The sequence below is a fragment of the Vulpes lagopus genome, chromosome 1 (genome assembly GCF_018345385.1).
Source record: "Vulpes lagopus strain Blue_001 chromosome 1, ASM1834538v1, whole genome shotgun sequence".
NCBI lineage: Eukaryota > Metazoa > Chordata > Mammalia > Carnivora > Canidae > Vulpes > Vulpes lagopus.
In genome coordinates, this window is record NC_054824.1 from 179802021 (window position 1) to 179823379 (window position 21359).

The following is a 21359-nucleotide window of genomic DNA, read 5'->3' on the forward strand; positions in this document are numbered from 1 at the left end:
TTAATCATATCTACTGTATTTTTCATTTCATATATTGTAGTTTTCACCTCCAGAATTCAACTTGGATCTCTTTAAAAAAAAAAAAAAGATTTATTTTTTATTTTAGACAGAGAGAGTGGCGGGGGGAGGAGCAGAGAGAAAGGGACTCTCCAGCAGACTCCCCTCTGAGCACAGAGTCAAAGGTGGGGCTCAATCCCATGACCCTGAGATCATGACCTTAACTGAAACCAGGAGTTGGCCACTTAACTGAACTACGCAGGTGCCCCAACTTAGGTCTTTTAAAAAATACCTTCCATATCTTTACTTATCCTTTAGCACGTACAAATATGGCTGTAATAACTGTTTTACTGTTCTTGTCTGCTCATTCTAATATCTGTGTCAGCTCTGGGTAGGTTTCAATTGATTAATTGATTTCCTCATAGTGGACTGTATTTTCTTGCCTTTTTGCAAAGCTGATTATTTTTTTATTGGCTGCTAGACATTATGAATTTATGCTATACACTGGGTACTAGATACTTTTGTACGGCTACAAATACTCTTGAGCTTTGTTCTTGGGTGCAATTACTTGAAAACTGATCCTTGGCATCTTATTTTTAAGGGTTTGTTGTTGCTGTTTCTTTGTTTTTTCAGATGAGCTGAGAGTAATGCTCAGTCTAAGGCTAATCATTCTTACTATAGAGTCAGAATCTTCTGTTATTCTACATACTGCCTTGTGAATCTTAAGTTTTCCAGTCAAGCCTTTGAGAATGGGAACTGTTCTACCTTTTTGTGAGCAGTAGACACTGTTACAGTTAATCTTTTTGGGTGGCTTTTTCCCTGGCCATAGGTATTTTTCCACATGTATATATTAATTGGTAATTAGCTGAATACTCAAGGAACCCTCTCTAGATCTCCAGAGTCCTTTCTGTGTGCCATTCTCTCTTCTTCGTGTCTCTATAGGACCAACACTAACTTCTTTGGTCCTATTGTGTCCCCTGACTCAGTATAGTCTCTTCAACTCATGTTGTTTACTGCACTCCACATCACAGGGTCATAAATGTTCTTTGTTCTCTGGTGTCCAATGTCTTCTACATCCTTACTTTATATGATTTAACCCATTTTTTTTATGTTACATATGGGAGGGCAAATCCAATTCCTATTTTCCCTTTCATGGAAGCAGAAATTTCCTTAGTGTTTAGATACCTTCTTCTGAACAGACCAAGGAAAGCATCTCAATTTTATTCAACAAGGGTCACCTTTGAGTTTAGGTTTAAGTCAACCAATGGAGTGAACTGTTAGAGCCATTCCTAGTTGCCTAAGTGAATATATTAAATTCAGAATCTCTTGTTAGTGCACCCATGTTAAATCTGGCAAAATATTATGCTATATTTCTTCCACCCTAATCTAACACTATTAGGATCCATTCTCATTCATATTTCCCAGGTTTCTGTGGATATAAATTGGAAAAAGTTTGAAATTCTTTTCATGCATGTGATTCCTCCTCTCAAGACACATATGTACCCAACCCTGGAAACAGATAGAATTTGAAAATTTTCTTTGGCCTAGAAAAAATGACACTTGGGTTGAGGTGGGTCTTGGTAAGGATCAGCATTCATAATTTCTTTGGTGAGTTCATGAAAGCTTCTTCAAAATAAATGTTTCTCATTGCACTGTAACTTGGCTGCCCTTTGAATTTGACTTGGTGTTGGTTTTTCAGAATTTGTGGCTCTTTGGCTATAGAAGATAGTTTTTTTTCATGGCATTAAACATGTTTTTCTTTTTCCCTATACTAACTTTGAATTGAGAATTTAAAGTCTTGAGCTTATCATTTTCTTTCTCCAAATTCTCCAGGAGACTTGGAATCAGTCAATAGACCAAACAGTCCTTAGAGTCTGTTTATTTCCATTAAAATAGCTCTATAGGCTGATGCAAAAACAAGAACTACATTTATTTCCTCCTCAGATGCATGAGGCACATGCTGCTTGTTCACAAGTCTCTTAAGCGTGGAGTTGTTTGGGTGTGACCAGTGCATGGTAAGTAGCTGGAGTTTGCAGTAGAGTTACCCAGGTGTTTTCTTGTGGAGTTACTATTGTGCTCTAGTGACAAAGTCACTTAAGAATATGCATTTGAGGAGTGCCTGGGTGCTTCAGTTGGTTAAGCATTTGCCTTTGGCTGAGGTCATGATCTCAGGGTCCTGAGATTGAGCCCCATGTCTAGCTCCCTGCTCAGTTTCTCTCTTTCTCTCTCCCTTTCTTCCTTTTCTCTCTCTCTGCCTCTCTCCGTGCTCCTGCTCTCTCTCTCTCTCACTCTCTTTCTCTCTCATATAAGCAAATAATCTTTTTAAAAAAAAGGAATATGCATTTGAAAATCATCACAGTGATTCTTGCCTGGAGTTGACAAAGTAAATTCCACTAGATTTGAAGCTAGGAAATTAATGCCTTGACTTATAATGTTTTAGTTTAGTTTAGGTAAGATTAGTTTAGGTTATGGTTTCAACTGTATAACTATGAGTTCTTTAATCACAGTAGGGATTTTGTCTTTTGAGTTTTCTGGAAAGAAAACCATAAATTCCAGCTAGAATCCCTCACTCAAGGACATTTTGGAAACCTTGTTACTGAATGCAAACATTAATAAGCAAAGTGCATTAGCTAGCACTACAATAATGCTATGTACTAACTACCTATCCTAAAATTTACTGCCATATAAACCAATATTTTTTCTCATGTTCATGCTCTGCAGTTGACTGTAGTTTGGCTGATCTAGAATAGGCTCAGCTGGGTGACTCTACTTTAGAGCTGGCTGAGTGTGGGTCTACATTCTAGCCTGGGTACAAGTCTGCTCACCTTGTATTTATTCTAAGTCCCAGTCTAAAAGTCAGTGGGCATTTGGGCATGTTCTTTTCATGGTGGATTATCAAAATGCAAGCCCAAATGTAGAGAAGCACATTTAAAGTTTCTGCTTATGTCAAACTTGATAAGGTTGTATTGAGCAAAGCAAGTCACAGGGCCAAACCCAGCAGCAATGAGAGAGTATGGGGATATGGATCCTCTACAGTAGGAGGGTAGTGAATTTCTGTTAAACCATTCTGGATCAAATAATTCTGCTTCTACAAATTTATCCTAAAGAAATAACCCAAAAGTTACCAATATCTTCATTTGTGGTAAGATTAAAACAAATCATTGAAATACCTAACTATCCAATGATGAGGGATAGCTAAGTAAAGTAGGATACATCCAGGCAATAATATGGACACCTAAAAAATGATGATAAAAATATATATGAAATATTGAGGAGCAAAAAATGCAGCATGAAGCAGAAAGAAAACATTGTCAGTTATAAAACCAAATCATCACAGTGGCTGCTTCAGCATTTTAGAGGAATGACAAAATTCTTCATAGGGAAAAATTGTTCTCTTTAGGAAAGGTAGACAAAGGGGGTTCTGTCTCAAAAAAGGAAGGCTGAAGTCCAGCCTAGATAAGGAGAGATTTAGGAAAATCAGGAACTAAATTGCCCAGCATAACAATGTAACAAGTTTTCCGTTTTTGCATTGACAGTGCAAAAAGACAGAATTGGGGATACTTGATCAAGAAAGAAAGAAGCAAAAAGAAGGTCTATAGCAGTGCCAGGGACTAAGGAAAAGTTGCTTTTGTAATGAAAATGAACATCTAATTTCATAAGAATGCTTGACCTTAATTTTTAACTTTATATCATGTATATGTATATGCATAATATTTTTTTAGTTACAAAAATTTCATTTTGTCCTGATGAGAAGTTTTATTTCATTTCTTACAAACTTGCAGTTTGTTACATAGTGATAAGAACATGATAAATACTAAAAATCAGTTAACATTTGAATAAAAACATGATGGTTGCTTTACCCATCAATTACAGAACTGAGGGGTCGATTGGTTAGCCAATTGGTTGTACTTAAACCTAGACCTGTAGGTTAGTGAACCTGGGCAACAGTAACACCTGGTATTTTTTTAAGTCATTTTTTTTTTTGCAATAATACCCCTCTGCTATTGCTAAATCTTTATAAAATATTTTTTTAAAAAAATCATGCTGCAGCAATGTAATTTTGGTGTTTCAGAGAATACTGGAGTGGAAGCTAGGTGGTAAGAGAAATGGTAACAGGCACGGTAGAGGAGTCAGACAAGTTTAGGGATCCAGAGAGTGCCATCTAGAACTTTCTGCAATGATGGAATGTTCTACATCTGCAGTGTCTGATATGACAGCTGCCTCTAGCCACCACTGCCTATTGAATATTTACAATGTGGCTAGAGTGACTAGGGGACTAAATTGTTAACTAGTTTGAATTTAAATAGGCACATGTGGTTAATGGCTATCATATCAGACACCACAGAGCAGGCTAGAGAAAACTAGAAACCAGGGGTGAAATAGAATCAGAAGAAAGTAAGTAGGTTCTCTGTCATTCAGAAATCTCAGGACTAGTGCAAAGGGCCCTAGATTTCTGAAAATCACATGAAATAGAAACTTAAAATATTTTGTTTAGTCATTTAAGAACGAGTGACCCTAAAATGTTGAACGGTAACACATACATTGTATGAACTTAAAGTTGCAAAGCAGACTTCTGTGTTCTGAGAAAAGATTAGAAGGATGTATTTTAAAGCATTACCTTTAGATGGTATGATTATAAATAATTTCTCTTTTTTCTCTATACTTACTGCATTTCCCAGATTTTTCTCCATGAGCATGGATATGTTTTTATTTTTGTTTTGTCTGAAGTTTGATTGGTTGTTTATCTGGATAGTATTTTGAAGTTTGAATGATACCCACCCTCCCAAATTTCCCCATTTCCTTCCCCATTCAATTGATCAGGTTACTGACTAACTGGGTTACCTTGCTTCTGGGAAAGTATGTGGTTAGCAGGAAGGCAGAAGTTCTCTGCAAGACTTCCGGTGTTTTGTTTGAGTGTATAAGGGTTTGCAAAATCTTTAAGAGAAATTGGGGGTTTGGAAGAAACAGAAGGAGGACAGGGGTGAAAATTGCCCCCCAGAAAGCAGTGATTTATAAGGTTGGAGAGGGGGGTCTGTGCATTTCAAAGGACAGGGCACCAGAATGAGCTTTCTGGTAGTGCTGGGGTCTTGCGTGATTTCAGGGAAATGACTGTACTCTTCATAGGAAGAAGAACTTACTGACCCTGGGGTTCTCCGCCTTAACGACAATGTCTCGTGTGTCAAAGATAGTGCAGATGCAACAGAAAGCTGCCATCTTTGAATTCATCAGACAACAGCAAAGGACATTTCAGTGATAACCTGTGTAGACCAAAGGCCCAACCCGCAGTACTCGGTCCCTTAGAGTTTGATTCGGCCCTGGGATGGGTAGAGGAATTTTCCACCAGCCGGAAGGAAGAATTAAATTAAATTAATTAAATTAAAATTAAATTGACTTAAGAGATTGAAAAAAAAAAAAGGAATGTGGAGAAAACAGAACCCTCATGCATGATGGGAATGTAAAATGTACAGCCACTATGGAAAAACAGTTTGGCAGTTCTTCAAAAAGTTAAACACAGAATTAGCATATGACCCAGCAATTCTTGGTACAGACCTCAAAGAATTTAAAGCAGGGACTCCTTCAGGTGCTCATAAGCCAGTGTTCACTGCAGCATCGGTCACAAAAGCCTAAAGGAGGAAACAACCCAAATGTCCATCAACAGAAAATGGATTTTTAAAAGGTGACATATACATACAATTGCATATAATTCGCCCTTAAAAAGGATTGCAATTCTGATTTAAACCACAACATGAGGGATCCCTGGGTGGCGCAGCAGTTTGGCGCCTGCCTTTGGCCCAGGGCGCGATCCTAGAGACCCGGGATCGAATCCCACGTCGGGCTCCCGGTGCATGGAGCCTGCTTCTCCCTCTGCCTATGTCTCTGCCTCTCTGTCTCTCTCTCTGTGACTATCATAAGTAAATAAAAATTAAAAAAAAAAAAGTTCTTTAAACCACAACATGGATGAATCTAGAAGACCTTATGCTGAGTGCAATAAGCCAGACACAAAAGGACAAATGCTGTGTGATCGTACCTATGCGAGGTCCCCACAGTAGGCAGCTTTATAGAGATGGAAAGTAGAAGAGAGGTTACCAAGGGCTGGAGGGAGGGGAGGATAGGGAGGTCTTGTTTAATGAGCATAGGGTTTCAGTTTGAGATGGTGAAAAAGTTCTGGAAATGGGTAGTGGTGTTGGTTGCACAATATGGTGCATGTATTTCATGCCGCTGGATGTATACTTCAGTGTGATTAAAATGGTAAATTTTATGTTACGGTTATTTTACCACAATAAAAAAAATCCTTTAAAAAACACTTAATTTGTGGTTTCGTATTCTTAAGTTTTATTAAGTGGCTTCAGAACAGTCTTTAGAGTTAAGTTAGCCTTCGTGATGAGGCAACAGCCTCTTGGGTTTCTGCTTGATGCCCTATGTGTTGAGGTCTTTCTACCCTTGCCAGTGAGAACCCAGACTGTTCCTAGTTTGCTGAGCCTCAGGAATTTTCTGCCTTTGTCCTGTTGGTGCCTGTTTCTCTGGCTTCGGGTGATTTCTCATAGGTGTGTAGCTGGTCCCCAGCCAACTCGAGAGCATCCCTCTGTTGATTTCTGCGCAGCTTGTCTTCTCCCTGATGCTCAGCCTGGCAATTCTGGCCACGTTGCACCTGCCACACTCCAATCTCTGCCTGTCAACTCGGCGAGGCTGCTGGCTCCCTGCACGGGAGCTTGGTGACCATGGCCACACAGCGAGCTGCTGCCGCGGGAAAGCTCACCCTGTCTTTTCCCTTCTCACAAAGATCATGGTCCAGGGCTGCTTCCTGGACAGGGTCTCAATCCCTTCGGGGATGCCTGGATTTCTTTCCGTGCGTAGCTCTCTCCACTCTGGTACTCTGCCTGAAACTCCCATGGCTTCAGACTCCCTGAGCACGGATCCCCAGCTCTTAAAGACTTCGACCCCACTGTGTTTTGCCTGGGTTTTCCCTCCTCCTGTCGTGACACAAAACATGTGTCCACATGGGAGCCAGAGCCCCTTTTCTCTCGGGTGTTATCTAATGTCCGAAAATTGCTGTCTATATTGGATCCAATTTACCTGTTTGTGGTATCAGGGCAGGTCTGGTACTAGTGGAGTTGCCTGGTCTGGCCAGATCTGGAAGTGTGAAATACTGTGCTTTTAATTTTTAGAATTTCTTTTAAAAAACAAAACAAAACAAAACAAAACAAAACATATCTGATCCTTTTCATTACGTCTTGTTCTTACATTATGGTTTCCACTCTTGATTCCCTTTGAACATGTAAACATCTTTAATTTAAGGCACGCTCATATTTTTCTATTATCTGCATTTCTTTGGATGTGATTTATCTAATTCCCTGCACTCTCCCTCTTTCCTACTTCCTTGTCTCCTCTTGTGGGATACACATTTTTACTAGGAATGCTTCTTCAGTGGGAGCTAGTTCCACAGGGATCAAGTGTGCTGATGTGTGGAGATTTTCTCTGTGGGGCAAGGTCACATTTGACTGTGTCTGCCAAGGCCCCAGAGGTTTCAGTTTTTATAAGAATTTATCGTTTGGGGTTTTCCACATAGACAGGATAATGCAAATTCATACAACACATCGATCAAAGTTCAGGGGCAGGCTTCCTATTTCTTTTTTCTCTACCCTCTTGCTCCTTTGCTGCCTCACTGGCTTAGTGAGCAGGGTAGTCTAGTTTCCATTTTAGGGACTGGCTCTCAGATTTACCAAAGGGCCCATTTCTTGGTGGCAATGTTTGTCTGAAACTTTGGACTCAAGTCTAGAGCTTTGTATGTGTTAAAACCATGGTCCCCATAGGGATTTACTTCATTCTGGCACCTCCATAGGTCATTGGGTTTAGCTCTTGCTCACTGCACTGGTTTTGAATATTCTATTTGTTCTTCTACCTGGGGATTTCCCATTCTCAATTTCAAGCTCAACTGTCTGTTTTAAAAATGTGACTTAGGTTTATTGGATCCAGTTTTTCTAAGCCTTTTGCATGGGATGAGAAGCTTCAAAAGTCAGTCCTGTCCACCATATTGGCTTGAAGGATGTGTGGTATTGAGGACTCCATCATACGGCCTCTCGAGTCATACAGTTTCTGGAATCACGCTCTTTCACTTGTAATGAATGTGTTGTTTATCTTCTGCTTGATTCCAAAGAGAATTTTAGATGCTAGTGGTGAATTTCTCATCTCCTAGTTTGACTATAAGGTGCTTTTGTGGCATGGAGCATGTTATTGTAGCTTCTATGCTCCAGGACTCCTGAAGCAACACCAGCCTAACACAGGGCTGAATAGGTATCTGTTGAAAAGAACAGAAAGAAAATTTCTTAAACTTTATTAAGAACTTGTATGGGGATCCCTGGGTGGCGCAGCGGTTTGGCGCCTGCCTTTGGCCCAGGGCTCGATCCTGGAGACCCGGGATCGAATCCCACATCAGGCTCCCAGTGCATGGAGCCTGCTTCTCCCTCTGCCTGTGTCTCTGCCCCTCTCTCTCTCTCTCTCTGTGACTATCATAAATAAATTTAAAAAAAAAAAAATTAAAAAAAAAAAAAAAAGAACTTGTATGTATGTATGTGTGTATGTATTTATTTATTTTTAAAGATTTTATTTATTTGTTCATGAGAGACACAGAGAAAGAGAGAGAGACAGAGACACAGGCAGAGGGAGAAGCAGGCTCCATGCAGGGAGCCCCATACGGGACTTGATCATAGGACTCCGGGATCATGACCTGAGCCAAAGGGAGATGTTCAACTGCTGAGCCACCCAAGCATCCCAAGAACTTGTATTTATCAAGTTCAATTTCTTTAAGATGAAACCCTTTTTATTGGACTGAAGATAACTGTTGGGTAGGCAGACGATCCCTCAACCAGTAGCTGTTTTTTATTTTCTCTATTAATCTGCTAAGAAAATACAGCATTGGGTAGCCCCGGTGGCCCAGCAGTTTGGCGCCACCTTCGGCTTGGGGTGTGATCCTGGAGACCTGGGATCAGGTCCCGTGTCGGGCTCCCTGCATGGAGCCTGCTTCTCTCCCTCTCCCTCTCCGTCTGCCCTTGTCTCTGCCTCTCTCTCTCTCTGTCATGAATAAATAAATAAAATCTTTAAAAAGAAAAGAAAATACAGCATTAGAAAAAAGCTCAATAAAAAGATAATACCTCCTCAGAGAGGTAATGCTTCAATTGGCTAAAACAGGAAGTGACAAAATGGAACCACTCCTTTTAAATCCTATTGGTTATCATGAAGTAATTTAGACACACGAAGATGCAGAGAAAACTTCATAAATGTCTAGCAAACAGCGTAAAGAAACAAAACCTTCCAATGAGGGTGGGGGCCAGGAAGGAGTGGGTGGTGGTGCTCTCTTGGAGTCTATTACTGGACCACTCAGGGACATCCTCTGGATCTGGAGCCAGAGCAGAGCGAGATGTGGAGGCAGGGGCCCCATCTGTAAGAAGGGAGCTCTGAAACCCCCTCATACTTGCTGCTTGGAGCTCCCCAAGAGGTGGTGCCTCCCAGAGAGCTGATTGTCTGGGGACTAGAGAGGCCTCTGGTTGACCCTCCAGCCAGAGACTCTGGGAATAGTTGGATGCACCCCATTTCTCCTCATTTTAAGAAAATCCCTAAGAGACCCTTAGTTGGAAATTTACGCAACTGGATTGCCCCAGACTTCCCGAAGAAGGAGGAATATCTTGTTGCTTCTGCAAAGAAATGAATCTTTTGGAAAACTTAGGACTCTGGATATTCTTTCAAAAGGCTTTTCCAAGGACGGGGGTGCAGAGAGATGGAGGGGCATGACACTAATGGGAAACACTTGAGGAGCACAGCTGGGAAATAATTTATTTGGGTGCCTGCTTCCTGCATCCCGATTTTGGGGGAAAACCTCTCTCTAGAAGGATCCAGGATCCCTGGAGGGGCAGAAGCGAGGTGTGAGGACAGGTTTAAGAGCAAAGTGGTCTCAGCACTGAGCAAAACAGGCTTCATGGGCCCTATTGCCAAACTGAGGACAGTGCTCCATCCTGTGGGCAACTCCTCCTTCAGAGAGGGCTTCTAGAAGAGCCCATAATGGAAAAAAAACCCTCAGGCTATATATTGGAAAAAGCTAAAAACACCCAAATATCTGTGACTTCCATGACATTTAAAAACTTAGATTAAAGTTTATTAAGAAAGAGGAAAGCCAGCAATGATAATAGGGATTCTCCAGAGGCAGATAAAGACATCCATCAAGTTGAGTTTATCCTTTTGGCGCTTGTAAGACAAAACATTAACTCTGCGGACAGAATGTTCAACCCATAGGGAAGGAGGGATCCCTTCTCAGAAGAACATATACCAACTTGGTCCACTTACTTTTACTCATCTGTAGGGATTGCCCAGAGAGCTGACTCATTCCAGTACCAGGGACTTTTGAAGCAAAGGCTAGGAATTAATTTCCAGCTCTTGACTAGACTGCAGAGTCCGCTCACCCATGCTAGGAGAAACCTTTGCTAGTCTTCAGTTTAACTCACTTAATTTGCAGGAAAGAGCCTTGAAGTCCTAAAGACATGCAATCATACCACTCAGTGACAGCTGGGACTGCAATCTGATGTCCTGACACTCAGCCTCATGCTTTTTTCTGATACAACTCAAAAGCTTTTCTGGGCTGGAGGGCACACTCAGAGCTGGCTTACCTGTGAAAGACAATTAAGGAAGTACTGACTTTAGGTGGGGAAGTGACTTGTTCAGCGGTAATGGAACCTTTCCACTGGCAGGAAAATAGATATGGGCTACTTATTATCTGTGATAGGAAGGAAGAACGTCGAAGTTTCCATACTCAATTTCAGACTTTATTTTTATTTTATTTTATTTTTTTTTTTTTTTTTATTTTTATTTTATTTTAATTTTTATTCTAAAGTAACAATCTCCAATTTTTTTTGAGTATATCTGTTTGGATTATTAGAACCACAAGTAATCCCAGTCCCCTTCTGTGTTCAATACTTCCTGAGAAGGAAGACAAAGTTTGAGACGAAATCTTTGGGTTATCTTTCTCGTTACTGTTGGGAGGAGTGCGTGAGGTGGGAGGGCAGGTGGTAAAAGTTAAGAGAAATCGAGGCTATGATTCAGTTGTTCTTCCACATAGCAGATGTTCAGCATGTTCTTTTCTACACATGGTATGTATGGTGGTTTCTAGGGTCCTACAAAGCACGGTGGGCCTCCAGGTGGGCTTGGAGCCCCTTGTTCCCCTTGTAGGGGAACCTTGGTGGGAACACAGAAGGATCTGACTCAGCTTGATCTTGCCTCCCTTCCTGTTGTCTCATTGTTTTATCCAGGTCACAGTTCCTTTGATGGGAATAAATTGACAGGGAAAAGGGAAGCATAGGAGCAGTAGAAATAAGAACTTTTTAGGGAAGAACCGGAATTGGTTGTCTTCAGAGTTAGCCTCCAGCCCCCATGTGCATACTCCGTTCACACGGTGCTTATAAAGACAGCCAACCAATACACATGCTTAGCCTGTTTCTTTCTTTTTGCTAAACAAATGTTCCTTGGACTAAGTAGCATCTTCTTCTTGTCATTCTTTGAATCTATGGCAGAAATCTTAACTTAGCAATAATTGACCCAGTGGTATTTTAAGAAGGTGCTGTAGAAAACGTGCAGGAAGATAGAAAATATATATATTTGTATATGTATTTTTGTAAAGCCTCTTAAATTTCTGGACATTTTTTGATGGTCAGCTCAATTCAACTTGATGTATAGACTTTTATGGAGTATTTTTCTATTTTATCTCCTCATAACCTTCTCATATTCAGAAACCTCGTTGTTCTCTTTATTATGTAATTTTACAGTGAATTCATCATATGGTTTCACTCATAGGTGGAATATAAGAAATAGTGAAAGGGATTATAAGGGGAAGGAGGGGAACTGAGTGGGAAAAATTAGAGAGGGAGACAAACCACGAGAGACTCCTAACTCTGGGAAATAAACAAAGAGTTGCAGAAGGGGAGGGGATGGAGTGACTGGGTGTTAGGTACTGAGGAGGGTACTTGATGGGATGAGCACTGGGTGTTGCACTGTATGTTGGAAAATTGAATTTAAATTTTAAAAATGCAAAAAAAATTACAGTGACTTATATTCCTACTGGATTTAAGCATTTGTACAAATATTAGCTGACTTCATTATCATAATTGCAAGTAATGGAAGGTCTTATAAAAGGCACTAAATTTGGAATCAGGAAATCTATGGCACATTTCCATCTCTGACATTTACTTGTTTATTGAGATTGGATTAATTAAGATATCTTTACACCACATTTCCTTCATCAGAAGACAGAGGCATAAATACCTTTTCTATCCTCCTGGCAAAGTTGTGGAAAGTGTTGAGTGAGACCATGTGTACAAATGTGGGAAGTACTGAAGGTTTTTCAAATGTTGGTACTGTTACAGATTTAAAAAAATGGAAGGCTCAAAAAGATTCACTTAGTAAATGATGGAGAATCATTACAAAGTTATCTACATTTCATACCTGAAACCATTTTATTTTTAAGAAAGTCTGAGGGCAGGGATGCCTGGGTGGTTCAGTCGGTTAGTTGTCCAACTCGATTTCAGCTCAGGTGATGATCTCAGGGTCATGAGATCTGGCCTCGAGTCAGGCTCTGCTCAGCGGAGAGTCTGCCAGAGATTCTCTCTCTCCCCTCCCCCTGCTTGTGTATGCTTTCACTCTCATCAGTAAATAAATCTTTGTAAAAAAAAGTTTGAGGGCCATATGTAAGTGTGAATAATATCGGCTCTTAAAATTTAGCCAGAGGCCAACCTGAGAAAATGACCAGATAGCTAGCTGACTCCATCACATAAATAAGAACCACTAGCATCTTTATTTTTTTCACATTCAAATAAGCAAAAATGTTTCAATTAATTAACAGAGTATATTACTGCTTTCAGAGGTAGAGGTCAATGATTCATTAGTCTTATATAACACCCAGCGCTCATGACATTATGTGGCCTCCTGAATGCCCATCATCCACTTACCCCATCCCTCCACACCCCCCCTCCCAGCAACACTCAGTTTGCTTCCTAAAGTTAAGAGTCTCTTATAGTTTGTATCCTTCTTTGGTTTCATCTTGTTTTATTTTTCCCTTCCTTCCTTTATGATCCCGTTTTATTTCTTAAATTCCACATGAGATCATGTGATAATTGTCTTTCTCTGATTGACTTATTTCACTTAAGCATAATACCCTGTGTTCCATCCATGTCATTGCAAATGACAAGATTTCATTTTTTGATGGCTGAGTAATATTCCATTGTATACATGTACCATATCTTCTTTATCCATTCATCTCTGGAAGGATATCTGGGTCACCACATTTGTATCTTTGGGGTAAATCCCTAAAGTGCAATTGCTGGGTCATAGGGTAGCTCTATATCCAACTTATTAAGGAACTTCCACTGTTTTCCAGTGTGGCTACACCACTAACATCTTTAATATATATTTTTATATGAGAATTTTAGACTTTATACAAAAGGATCTTGTTAATATTTTAAAGACTTGACACCACTAATTTGAATAAAGTAAAATTTAAATAAAATTTTTAGTCAGCAAAAAATATTTCCTCCCTACATAACAAGATAAACTGTGGGGACCCTGATGACATTTACCCAATAGCAGCCACAGTAATTCCTATTTATTCAACGCTTCAGAAGTTTCCCAGTGCGACCATGGCCTTATTTATTAAACAAGTACTTGAAATATTTTTCTACCACTAGGTGGAGACATAACTATAAGAGATCAAAGCTCACTTGCCTGTTTAAAAGAAGGGGGGAAAAAATCACCTCACCCTGCACTAATTGCATAGAGAAAGGGACATATAAGTAATACAATGTGATCATTTTTTGACAGTTTTATATACTTGTTTATATTTTTAGTATTTCATTAATATAAAAGCCTGACATGTAAATGTTCCAGGTAATTTTCAGATGCCGTATTAATACCTCAAATCTCTGGGACTGAACAACAGAAGATGGTCAGTTATGAAAACAGAATATAGTAAAACTGCATGTGTAAGGTTATTAGGACCATGTCTAGAATCTAGTTTTCTTTTTTTTTTTTTAGAATATAGTTTTTTATTTAATAATAGTAAAATATCTAATAAAAGCTATTATCTAGCAGTACTTTCTGTCATGGAATTTAAAGATTCTCTTTCAGAATAAGCCTTTGATGGATGCATTTGCTTCATCAGTTCTGCCTAAAATTCTGTAACTTTTTACTCTATAGATTCAAGACTATCTTCAAACTAGAAACATCTTCCTTTATTATTTCTCTAGTTATCATCTACAATGAAAATGTTTTTATGTACATTATTATGTGGTTATATGTGTATGTATAAATTTTAATAAATTAATATATATTCACCTATTTATAGGATATAGATAATAAAAATGAGATTCCCAGGTTAAACATTATATATATATTTAAATGTGATCATGTACGGTCAGATTACTGTCCAATTGTTGAAACAGCCACTTTAATCCCTGATGTGTAAGTTTGCTTTACTAAAATCTTATTAACACTGAATGCTTAGAATTTTGCCTACCTGATGACTGAAAATTTATAATTTTTACCTGCATATCTTTGAATACCTGTGATATTGAACTTTTTATATTTTTATTAGGTATATGCAATTTTCCCCCTATAATTGTGTTTTTGCTGCTTTATCCAATTTCTTATTTGAATGTTTATCTTTGTAATTATAGAATTCATTTTATATCAGATATTAGTTTGTTGTCTATTATACTGGCTGCAAATATATTCTGGCTTACATTTATAGTGATTTATGCCATATATAATTTTGAAGGTGATCAAGTATTTTTCTTTAGAATTTTTGGTTTTCTGGTATTGTTTAAGTTTATTCAATTGTTATTCTCAATTCTTATCACATATATATACTTTCACATAAAGATAATAAAATAATATATACATATTTAAATTCTAGATACTTAATCTATCTGGATTTTACTTATGTAAATAATGGGACGCAGCAATCTTTCTGTCTTCCAGGACAATATGCATTTATGCTGGCCTCATTTTTATAAAATAGTCTATTATTTTTCTAGTGAATTAAAGTATCAAGTTCATCCTAAATTAAGTTTCTGTATAATGTTAGATCTCTTTCTCTGCTCATACATTTCACTATCTTGGTTTATCTATTCTTAAATATGTATTAGTACCTTTCATGATTAATTTAATTTTAATTTGATAAGCCTTATTTCAAATAATTTAATATATAAAACAATGGCTATTATGGAATTACAATAAGCCTCAAAATCAGCTAAACTCCTGGACTCCTGACAGTGAGGATAAGCAATTTCACTTGTTCCTCTTTCTGAGGCCTCAGCAATGATAAATCTCGGTGATTCCTTGTTTTCCTGAAACCTAAACACAACACAGGGCTTTTTAAAAAAATACATTTTCCATGATGAATAGTTCCATTGTCTTGATTTTATTTTTTTTTTCTTACAGTAAATAACTGTTTTCTCCGAGCAGTGTGGCATACTGTTCTATTATAAATTACCTAAACTTAGAAAGATCTTTTTCTCTGAGTGGGACTTTCAGTAGGGGAAAGCCTGGGCTGGCTGCTTAACTGCATGCTTGCCTGTTTGGAATGTATTTCTCCCAATCTCTTTTGCAGTTTCAGAATGATGTTTTATAAAAGTCATCCTCTAGTTTGTAACAGTACATGAAAAGTATGGGCTTCTGATTGGCTGCCTTAATAATATTAGCCTTGGTTAAATTTATTTAAATTCATATATCTGTTTTGTCAAAGATACAAATACTTTTGAGTAGGGGGCCCTGGGTGGTTCAGTCAGTTAAGCATCCGACTCTTGATTTCAGCTCAGGTCACGATCTCAGGGTTGTGGGATCAAGCTTGTGGGATGAAGCTGGACATGGAATCTGCCTAAGATCCCTGCCCCCAAATAAATAAATACTTATGAGCCTTATTTTTAGGGAAGAGCTTTAAAATTTTCTTTTTTCCCCATTATTCAAAAGAAAAAGTAAAATCTGCAGTCTTGCTGGATTACTTATTCAAACAGAGAATCAAGAATCCTTGCCTCTTTTCAATTAACAACTCGCTGGGGACTAAATGATTAAAGTGAGGTGGAGTGCATGCTAACAGAGGTAAGAGTCACCACCATCTGGGGCTCAGAGGGAAGACCCATCTGTCTGCTGCCATCTGTCCCAGCAGTTGGTTGTCGCTGAGGTTGGATCCATTAGGATTCAGATATTTGTTTTGTTTTAATGACACGAGGACATCTGCAAGCCTTTGAACTTAAAGAAAAATGATTAAACTGCTTAATTCCCCATTTTGGTTTGATACTTCACCTATTAAACTGGTTAGAACCGTAGTCTGGCTAAAGGCAGGAAATAGATTTCTTTCTTTTGTAGGGAGAGCTTGGGGTCCAGCAGAAGGAGGTTCTGTTTCTGTAATGTGAGGGGCCCAGCAGGGAGTGCTGCTGCTCCCTGCACCCCGGGAGATAGATACACTGTGCGCCCGCCTGGTTCCCCAGCTTCACTCAGGGGGGTGATTGGCATCTTCAGTTGAACAGCCTCTCCCTGCCCTGGTTCATTCATAGTTTGCTATTTCTTTTCTTTTCTTTGAACAAAAAGGATGGTCAAAACCCCTATTTTGCTGCCCAAGCATTTGATGAAATTCCACTACTGATGATGATCTGGTTTTTTTTCTTCACTGAATGAAAGTCCATGACTTTTACAAAACAGGGACTGGGGAATCCAGGTGAAATTTGTGAGTCCAAAACGGGGTCTCCAGTCTTCTAGAAACACTTTGTTTTCAGGGTATGCGTATCTCCTAAGAAGTGAAATGGGCATATTGAAGACAATCCTGATATATTCTGAATATAACCCAGTTCCCAAGGAGGGAACGTTGTTGACCTGGAACAGTTTATGTGCCTTAGTAGAAAGAGAATAATGTTTTCCAGATGCGATGGTATATTAGTACAAAAAGACCACTAAATGCATATATAAATCAGAGGAGAGTCTCTAAGGCTTCAAAAAGCATAAGAAATCATGATAATATTCCTAATGTTTTAAATGTGCCTTTTCTGAAATTAAAGCAAAAAAAGAATAAAGCAAGAAAAACCTCTGTATTTTGAAGAAAACAGAAGCACCTATCTTGCAGTCACTGTGTTTGTAAAGACAACCATTATTTACATATGATAAAGAAATAAATATTCAGGGGACAAAGCCTTAACATGTTTTTTTTTTCTATTTGAAAATGTGGCCTTCCAGGGGTGCCTGGGTGGCTCAGTTGGTTAACCATCTGCCTTTAGCTCAGGTCATGATCGTGGGGTCCTGGGATCGAACCCTGCATTGGGTTCCCTGCTCAGTGGGGAGTCTGCTTCTCCCTCTGCCTATAGCTCTCCCTGCTTGTGCTCTCTCACTCTATATTTGTCAAATACATAAATAAAATCTTGAAAGAAAATGTTGCCTTCCAAATAAAAATACTGGTTTATTTAAATGTTCTAACATCATTGGCTAAAGATAATAGTACACTTTGATGAGAGGGGAAATAGAATGCATACACATTAGCTGTAGAAAAATCTAAATTAAAAATGAAAGTGTTTTTCCTGAGCTGGTATAAATACTTTCTATCCTTTTTGGGGTTTTGGGTGAAGAAAAGGAAAACTTACAGCTTAAAGGCCTCAGTGTTTCTATTGAAAACAATAAATTAATCAGCAACACTCCAATAATTAATAGTCATGAAAAGGCCAAAGAAGAAAAACAACCATGGAAGGCAGTAGGCCTAAATTAGTTTTTATAGTAGAAAGACAACATTTAAAGCTATAATATACATATAAATATGATTAGAAATGCATTTTATTTTTACTTATATGTAATGTAATAAATACACAGCATATTGTGCCAGGCACTACTCTAAGAACCCTACAAATATTGACAGATTTCATTCTTACAAAAATCCTACAGGGTTTTACTGTCAGATTTATAGATGAGGAAACAAAAAGGTTAAAAAAAATTGCACAAAATCACATTGCTAAAGATCTCAAATATACTTTTCAGTTTAAAAATTAATATATAAAATGTCCCTTTAAAATATAATGGGAGTAAAATTACCAAGTGTTCTGTAAACAGACACAAAATAAATAGTGAATGCTACATTTAGCTATTGTTATTACCTGGAGCCACCATAACAAAATACCATAGACTGGGTGGTTTTCACAACAGAAATTAATTTTCTCACCATTCTGGAAGCTGGAATCCTAAAATCAGAATGCCAGCATGGTTGGTTTTGGTGAGGGCTCTCTTCCTGGCTTGCACTTGGCCACCGTCTCACTACGTATTCATATGGTGGTGGTCGGTGGGGGAGACTAGAGAGGGGGCCGGCTTTCTGGTGTCTCTTCTTATAAGGGCACCAATCCCATCCTGAGGGCCCTCTCCTGTGACCTCTTAACCCTAATTGCCTCCCAAAGCCCAGTCTCTAAACACTCATCACAGTGGGGAGTTAGGGCTTCAACATATGAAATTTGGAGTGGACACAAGTCAGTCCCTAGCAGCCACCTTGCAAGTGATAACTCAACATTCCCACAATGAAATGACCATTGAGACTCCACTACATCTGCAGCTCCTCCTGAATCAGCAAAGACCCAATTGTTTTTAGTGTAGTTTGTAGGTAACTAATATATTTTATGTGTTTGTTTCTATAATACTGCATCGAAGAAACTGTGCTTGTGTGTTATTTTTGGATTAGATCTACTAGAGATTATTTATATCCTTCTAGTTTAGGGCTCTAGACTAGCAATTGACACCTGCCCTGGGACTGATAAATATGTGCATAGGCCCCTGTGACAGCTTTCATCTATTTGTTCCAATTGTGGTGCCACCTTTGGCACCTTCGGAATATGGCACCTGAGGATGGTGAGAGTGGTAGCTCTTATCGTCTGTGCCCCCTTGGGGGCACCCAGAACAGTCGCCCACTCCCTCTGCTGGCCCATGTGAAGGCAAATCTCCAGTGATGACATTTCTATCTCTCTCTAGAATTTTCCATATTGTTGCTCCACAAAGCCAATGACCCTTCCTTTCAATGCCTTCCCTTGTCTCCAACTCATGAGGAGATGCCATGCTGTCCTTGGTCAGTATTAGGCTATGCTGGGGAGAAATGAGTAATCTTTGTATTAATGGGCTGCTTTTTCACTCCATCTACAGGCCCCTTGCCTGTTCTCCCAGCTGATGGAGCTGATGGAAGGCGGAGGTGCAGTCCACATTGAAAGAGGTCCCATTCCAAGAATGCAATGATTATGACCTAAAGAGTCATATCATAGGTTAAGACACACTGCATACCATAAACTCCAAGGGGGTAAATACAACACATAGAGAAAATGAAGTATTATTTATGTTTTCACTGCCTGGAAAATGGATAACACTTGCATTTATGTTATCATCAATGAAGCACAGTAACAAACTTTGAATGTCATTGGAAGCTCCAGGGTTCACAGGTGGTGCAATGAATGATCAACATAATGAATAATGATGTGATTAAAAGGAGTAAATGGTATTAGGGAACCACAGGAATAAGAAGACCTAGACCAATATAAATAGGTTCTAAAAAAAAAAAAAAAAAAAAAAAAAAAAAAAATAGGTTCTAAAGAACTATAGCATTGTGCGTAGTCACAATGTTGCCATCTTTTCCTGCCACTAGAAGATATAAAACTACCCTGAGTAGCACATTGGGCATGTTTAGCACTAAGAAAATGTGGGGGATCTAAGATCCAAACCAAAAGAGATGGCACCTGGACACTATGAATTGATCAGACAATAAACAGATACATAAGCACCTTCCCTCTACTTATTATTCTAAATTTTCATCAATAAATGACTGTACTTCATATGGGACCATGAATTTAAAAAATCATTTTAAGCCACCTTGCATTTATAGACAGGGGATTCTCAAAAAACAAATTGCTTGCGGCCCTGTACACACTCAGTGCAGCCCTGCTTGTATAGGAAGGCAAATGCAGCATCTGCCCATGGCTCCGATACTTGGTGGGGCAGAGAAGGGGGATGACCAGCATCATGATCCATAGAGGCTCCTTTCATTGGTCAGCCTGATTTCTGCTTCCTTTCCCAATCCCTATCTTTGTGCCTGCCAGCTCCAGTGTGGGAATCTTTCTAGTTTTCTCCAGGAATAATGCTCCGTGCTTGATGCTGCTGCTGTGCACAGTTGAGGCTCCAGCTCCCCCTACACTGCATCATTCCTATTTGGGCTCCCATAGGCATTCTATCTTCCAAACAACCTAAAAGCAGAAGCAGACAGCTGCTGACACCTCCGTCAGCTTATACAGCAGACTATACAACAGACAGCGTTCACAGCAGTCACTAAACCGTGGATGGAAATAACAGCATGTTCTAGAGAAGTTTGTTCCTCAAAGTCAGAGTTAGGCCTGTTCTGCTATTCTCCTGTGCTGCTGGGCTCAGTGCGGCTACCTAGAACAGTGCTTCCGTACGGAAACTGAGCTTAACCTAAGCTCACTAAAGAATGCTGTAGGGTATGACTCATAAGAAGAACTGGTTAGACTGTCAGAGGCAGACATAGGAGATTTTGATAAAGAATTATGAAGATCACGGGCGCCTGGGTGGCTCAGTGGTTGAGCATCTGCCTTTGGCTCAGGTCATGATCCTGGGGTCCTGGGATCCAGTCCTGCATCGGGCTCCCTGCAGGGAGCCTGCTTCTCCCTCTGCCTCTCTCTCTGTGTCTCTCATGAATAAATAAATTTAAAAGCCTTTTTAAAAACTATTATGAAGATCAGAACATCAGAACAAGCTTGATAAAGAATTAGGAAAGACTGGAGTCTCAGAGTACACTCCATGTAATAACTGATGCAAAATAAATTCCTGCAGACAGCTAAAAACTAGGATGGTGTAGAGCAACAGTAGCTTTACTTTCACGTAAACAGAGCAGAAAGTCCTCTCCAGCTCTGTGGCCATTTGTTAGGCACCTGCATGTATTCTGGCCTGTATTATATTTGCTTTACTCAATAATAAAATCAGCTAATTCTGTATTTATTAATTAGCACGTTTCCTTTGGGTCTTGATTTCTCCCTTTCCCAATACTTCCAACTGTTTTCATATCTGGGCACAAAAAAGAAAACTGTGATAAAAAAATTCATTACATTAAAACTATCACATAGTTATGATAAGAATAAAATACAAGAATTAGGAAAGGCCTTGTATATTGAATGCATATGAAATTTCCAAATAAAATATTTTCAATTTTTTTTAAATAATAAATTTATTTTTTATTGGTGTTCAATTTGCCAACCTTCAGCTTTCTCATCCATGTAGCTTTTCTGCAACTTTTTATATGGAATTTTGTTCTT

General features: G+C 39.0%; 1 protein-coding gene across 1 annotated transcript in view; it reads right to left on the reverse strand.

Moving 5' to 3' along the window:
* Positions 1-6331: 6331 nt before the first annotated feature.
* Positions 6332-21359, reverse strand: part of CD55 (CD55 molecule (Cromer blood group)) — a 46297-nt gene continuing 31269 nt past the window's right edge. The window contains exon 10 of the mRNA XM_041770552.1: positions 6332-8293. Within this exon, the coding sequence (XP_041626486.1) occupies positions 8271-8293 (23 nt within the window). The 3' untranslated portion in view covers positions 6332-8270. The remainder of the gene's footprint in view (positions 8294-21359) is intronic.